A 4870-nucleotide genomic window follows, 5' to 3' on the forward strand; every position below is an offset into this window, starting at 1 on the left:
AACTGTGGCGGGGAGGTTGCAGCGGAGCGACAAGACTTTATCTGCAAAGTAGCTCGCAAAAGCCTCACAGCCGATGTCCAATTCCCTGGTGTTTTGTCTGTCCTGTGGCAGAGCTGTTAAAGACTGAATTGTTCTAAATAACTGTGCTGGGCGAGAGCTGGCACACGCAATCGAGGCTGCGTAGAACTCCCTCTTCGCAGCTTTGACTGCCACCTCAGAGGATTTCATAAACGTCCTATAAGATGCTCTTGTTGCTTCGTCACGAGCATGCCGCCACTGTCTCTCTAGCCGTCTAAGCCTTTGCTTAGTTCATTGTGTTCTTGTTCTTGTGCAGAAACCGGGGACAATGGTAGACAATCCTTTTAAAAATAGGAGCTGCTCAAAATAAGAGATAACTTCTTGGTTTGTAGGGGGCTTCAAAATTGGCTAAGTTCTGCCTATGAAAAGGAGCAAAAATAGGTATTCAATAAAGTAAGACATGGGAGTGCCAGTGCGTGACCTAGTGAGTCTCCAGATATAGATAATATGGCTGCACTACAGTTAAAGAAACCTGAAATATACCTAAAGTTGCTGGTTGGATATTAATTCTAATCTTTTTCTGCTCCAGTGAGACCTAGGATTTGCCCCACAATGCCATTTCTATGTTCGTCACTAAGAATCAGGCACTGCAATACCGACTACGACTGTCCAAGGAACCAGATATGCTGTTCTACCTTCAACTGTGGAAGGGTCTGCAGATTCGCCCTAGGTATCATATTTAACTAAAGGGTATTTTATGTGTCTCACATTTGGGTGTGCACAGTTATCATATGCATGATCCAACAAAGCAAGCTAGAAAATGTAGGAAACTGTCCTTAGAAAACAGAGAGATCACCTTACCTATTGTAGATGCTTTAAGCTCTGGGGCATTCGTGTCTTTTCCCTATGAGGAAAGGCTGAGGGACCTGGGAATGTTTAGTCTGGAGAAGAGGAGGCTGAGGGGGGACATGATTGCTCTCTGTATTTGAAGGGCTGTAAGAGGAGGGCAGGGAGCTGTTCCTGTTGGCAGCAGAGGAGAGGACTCGCAATAATGGGTTTAAATTAAGGGCGGGAAGGTACAGGCTGGATACCAGGAAAAACTTTTTTACAGTAAGAGTTGTGCAACAGTGGAATCCGCTGCCTGGGGACGTGGTGAGCTCCCCCTCACTGGCAGCCCCCCCCTTTCCACATGTGTTTTGTTCCCTCTGGGAGTACTAGAGAAAGAACATTGGGGGGGGGGGACCATGAAGCAATAGGGATAAACGAGTGACAAAAATGACAGTGTGGAAGTGGCCTTTAAGCAGTGGCTGGACAAACACTTGTCAGGGATGCTCTGGGCTGATCCTGCCTTGAGCAGGGGGTATGGCCCCTTTGAACTCTGTGATCCTATGAGTGCACCATAGACCAATTGTACAAGACTTTCAATAAGTTAAGCTGTGAACTTCACCACAATCAATTACAGCTCTTGGGAGGAGGGACTTGCCCAGAGTTTCCTCTTTCAGGATGAGAACAACTGCGGATCCTTTTCCATAGTGACTCTGGAGAGCCTGGCCAGATGTAACATTTTCCTTGAGTACATCTAGGTAGCTTGTAGGTGCCATGTCTGGCTGGTGATGGCCATCGACAAGGAAGTCATCACTCTTCCCAGTACAGAGGGAAGATGATTTAACAACAACAAAACTACAGTGGTGGGAAGAAGAAGAAGAGGAGGAGAAGGAGATTGGATTTATACCCCGCCCTTCACTGCCCAAGGGAGTCTCAGAGCGGCTTACAAACTCCTTTCCCTTCCCCTCCCCACAACAGTGAGGTAGGTGGGACTGAGAGAGCTCTGACAGAAACTGATCTTTTTCAAGAACAGCTCTGACAGAAGAATTATGGCTTGCCCAAGGTCATCCAGCAGGCAGGAGCAAGGACATAAGCAAGCAGGAAGGGCAGGAGCAGAAGGGGGAAAAATCGGTCTGCTACATAACATCTTTGCCTTCCCATTTCATATTCTTTCTCTAGCTTGGGGGTGGCCAGAAGTGAAAGCCCTTTTGCTTTTGTCCCATGGCTCACAGCTGGCCTCAGAAGCACTTGTTTTTTGTTTGCTGTTTACTTTTTAAGTTACACATTGTTTTGTTCTGTTGTAAGCCACTTTGGGTCCCTTTGGTGAGACAAGTGGGGTACAAATAAATAAGACAAAAGGAGGAGTGATTCTGGAAAGAGAGAAGTGTGGAAACTGAAACCACCACCACAAGGAGAACAGAGCCTGTGGTGGAGGAGGGCATGGAAAGGGCGACAGTGATGGTGCTGCTTCACCCTTTCTGCAGGTGTGCCTTAGGGTAGCCAGCCTCCAGGTGGGGCCTGGCAATCTCACAGAATTACAACCGGTCTCCAGACCACAGAGATCAGTTCCTAGGGTTGCCAAGTGGACATTTCTTCTTACCGGGGGACTCCCGCTCTGTGGCTGGAGTGCGCGCGCACCGCACGCACATCACCCAGAGGTGACGTGACGACGCTGGGCACGCTGGGGGCGGGGCCATGACCATCTGAGGGAAAACCATAGAGTTTTTCCTCGGATGACTGTGGCCCCTCCCCCAGCATGCCCGGCGTGGTCGCGTCACTTCCGGGTGACGCGCACGTCGACGTGGGGTTCCCCCCGGGGCCTGATCCGTGAGCGGCAAGGAACAGGCCTATGGAGCGGGGGTTTCCCTGCCCCCCGGGGGGACTTGGGAAGCCTATCAGTTCCCCTGAAGAAAATTGCTGCTTTGGACGGTAGTATCTATAGCCTTAGACCCTGCAGAGGCTCCTCCCCACCACAAACCCCACCCTCCTTCGGCTCCACCCCCAAATTTCCAGGAATTTCCCAGTCTGGAGCTGGCAACCCTACCATCACTGCTGCCACCACCATCATTCTCCTCTCATTCTCTTCTCTTTCCTGTCCCCCTTCTGCTATGAAGGGGCTTTAGTGGGGAAGCAGCCCATATGCCTCTGTTTGTTCCCTCCCTCCCTCCCTCCATCTTACCTTCATTCTCCATTGCATCCTTTTTGTCTCACTGTGGGATTTTCAAAGCTTCCCCACTTCTCCCTTTCCAAGCAGCAGAATTATTTCTCCTTCTCTCCCCCCCCCTCCTAAGGTAAATGCTTTGAAAACAAAATACAGTTCTAGGAACAGTGTCCTTCTATACCAGAGGAGCAATAACTTCCATAATCAGGGACAGGACCTGACAAATACAGCGCTTACAAATTACCTCAGATGGTAAACATGGAAAACAGCACATCTGATTAGACCTCAAGGCTTTCTGGCAAAAACCCCCAAAGAGGTACATTTACATTTAAAAAATATTTTCTTGTATCTTATAACCAAACCAATTTGTTTTTGTTTCCCTCTACCACCAGCATAACCTTCTACACCACTGACTGATGAAGAAATCATCACAGAGATTCATCACTCATTCTCTACTGTATGCCATCACCCTTCATTCTCCATGGCATCCTTTTTGTCTCACTGTGGGATTTTCAAAGCTTCCCCACTTCTCCATTTCCAAGCAGCAGAATTATTTCTCCTCCCCCCCCTCCTAAGGGAAATGCTTTGGAAACAAAAAAAACAGTTCTATGAACAGTTTCCTTCTATACCAGAGGAGCAATAACTTCCATAGTCAGGGACAGGACCTGGCAAATACAGCACTTATAAATTACCTCAGATGGTAAACATGGAAAACAGCGCATCTGATAAGACCTCAAGGCTTTCTGGCAAACCCCCCCAAAGAGGTACATTTACATTTAAAAAATATTTTCTTGTATCTTATAACCAAACCAATTTGTTTTTGTTTCCCTCTACCACCAGCATAACCTTCTACACCACTGACTGGTGAAGAAATCATCACAGAGGCAGTGTGTCTGTGGATTCATCACTCATTCTCTACTGTATGCCATCACCTTCCATCCAATGGCATGCATATACAGTCGTCGTGGTTGGCTTGTCTTAGCTGAGGAAAAGAGAGACATAGGTCCTTTCCGCACTTGGATCTCATCCCTGGTTTTATCAGAGTTCTACATGGGACTCAATACCTTGCATTTATCCCTGGTTATAACAGCATCCGTTTCTCCTGGGACAAGCGTGGGGTGAAACCAGGGTGACCTCAATGTAATGTGGAAACAAAAAATACCCCAAGATAATTACAGGGGTGAACTTGCGTGTAGTGTAGAATGTAAGTTCGGGGACAGGGTTGAAAGGACCATAAAGGAGGGATCTCAATTTGCCTCAGTGCCATCCTGCCTCACCAGACATCCTACCTCACATTTCCAGAAAGGGCCACATCCTCTGCAGATAAATTAACTACAAGCAGAATGAGAACACCCCAGGTTGGGGGAGTACAGTCCCTGAACACCGTGGTGAGGGAGGATTCAGCCCCCAGGCAAGAGAAGTTGGCCTTCCGTGAAATGCCCCCTTCCTCTCTTGCTACGCTCCCAATCATAAGAGCCACAAGGGGATTTAGTCTTATCCAGACTGACAACTTCTCTTTTTTAAAGTGTCAGGTCACAAGTCCAAAGCCAATCTGCAAGAACTGTGCAAGTTTAACAACACCTTTCTGCATATTGGGGCTATATTTGATGTGATTTAGTGGTTACAAATAAAGAATGTTTATACAGAATTAAACGGCTCACTGATTGTTTAGATGAAGCATGTTGTACCTAATCCAGAGCTGGTGGATTCATTCCAGTGGAGGGCAGGTACACTCTCGATTCATTGGATTCCACACACACACCCTTCTGATTTCTGCATCAGCTCTAGAAGTATCACTACAAGAAGAACTGAGGGCAGCCATATTTATAAACCATATTTTTATTCATTACAAAATGTACACATTTG

General features: G+C 47.2%; 1 protein-coding gene across 1 annotated transcript in view; it reads left to right on the forward strand.

Annotated features, from left to right (window-relative positions):
- The window catches only part of LOC107116158 (waprin-Enh1-like), a 9682-nt gene extending 5645 nt beyond the window's left edge, over positions 1-4037 (forward strand). The window contains exons 3-4 of the mRNA XM_015418030.1: positions 608-748; positions 3845-4037. Of these exons, the coding sequence (XP_015273516.1) occupies positions 608-748; positions 3845-3849 (146 nt within the window). The 3' untranslated portion in view covers positions 3850-4037. The remainder of the gene's footprint in view (positions 1-607; positions 749-3844) is intronic.
- The last annotated feature ends 833 nt before the right edge of the window (positions 4038-4870 follow it).

The sequence above is a fragment of the Gekko japonicus genome, unplaced genomic scaffold, assembly GCF_001447785.1.
Source record: "Gekko japonicus isolate JY-2015 unplaced genomic scaffold, Gekko_japonicus_V1.1 scaffold1270, whole genome shotgun sequence".
NCBI lineage: Eukaryota > Metazoa > Chordata > Lepidosauria > Squamata > Gekkonidae > Gekko > Gekko japonicus.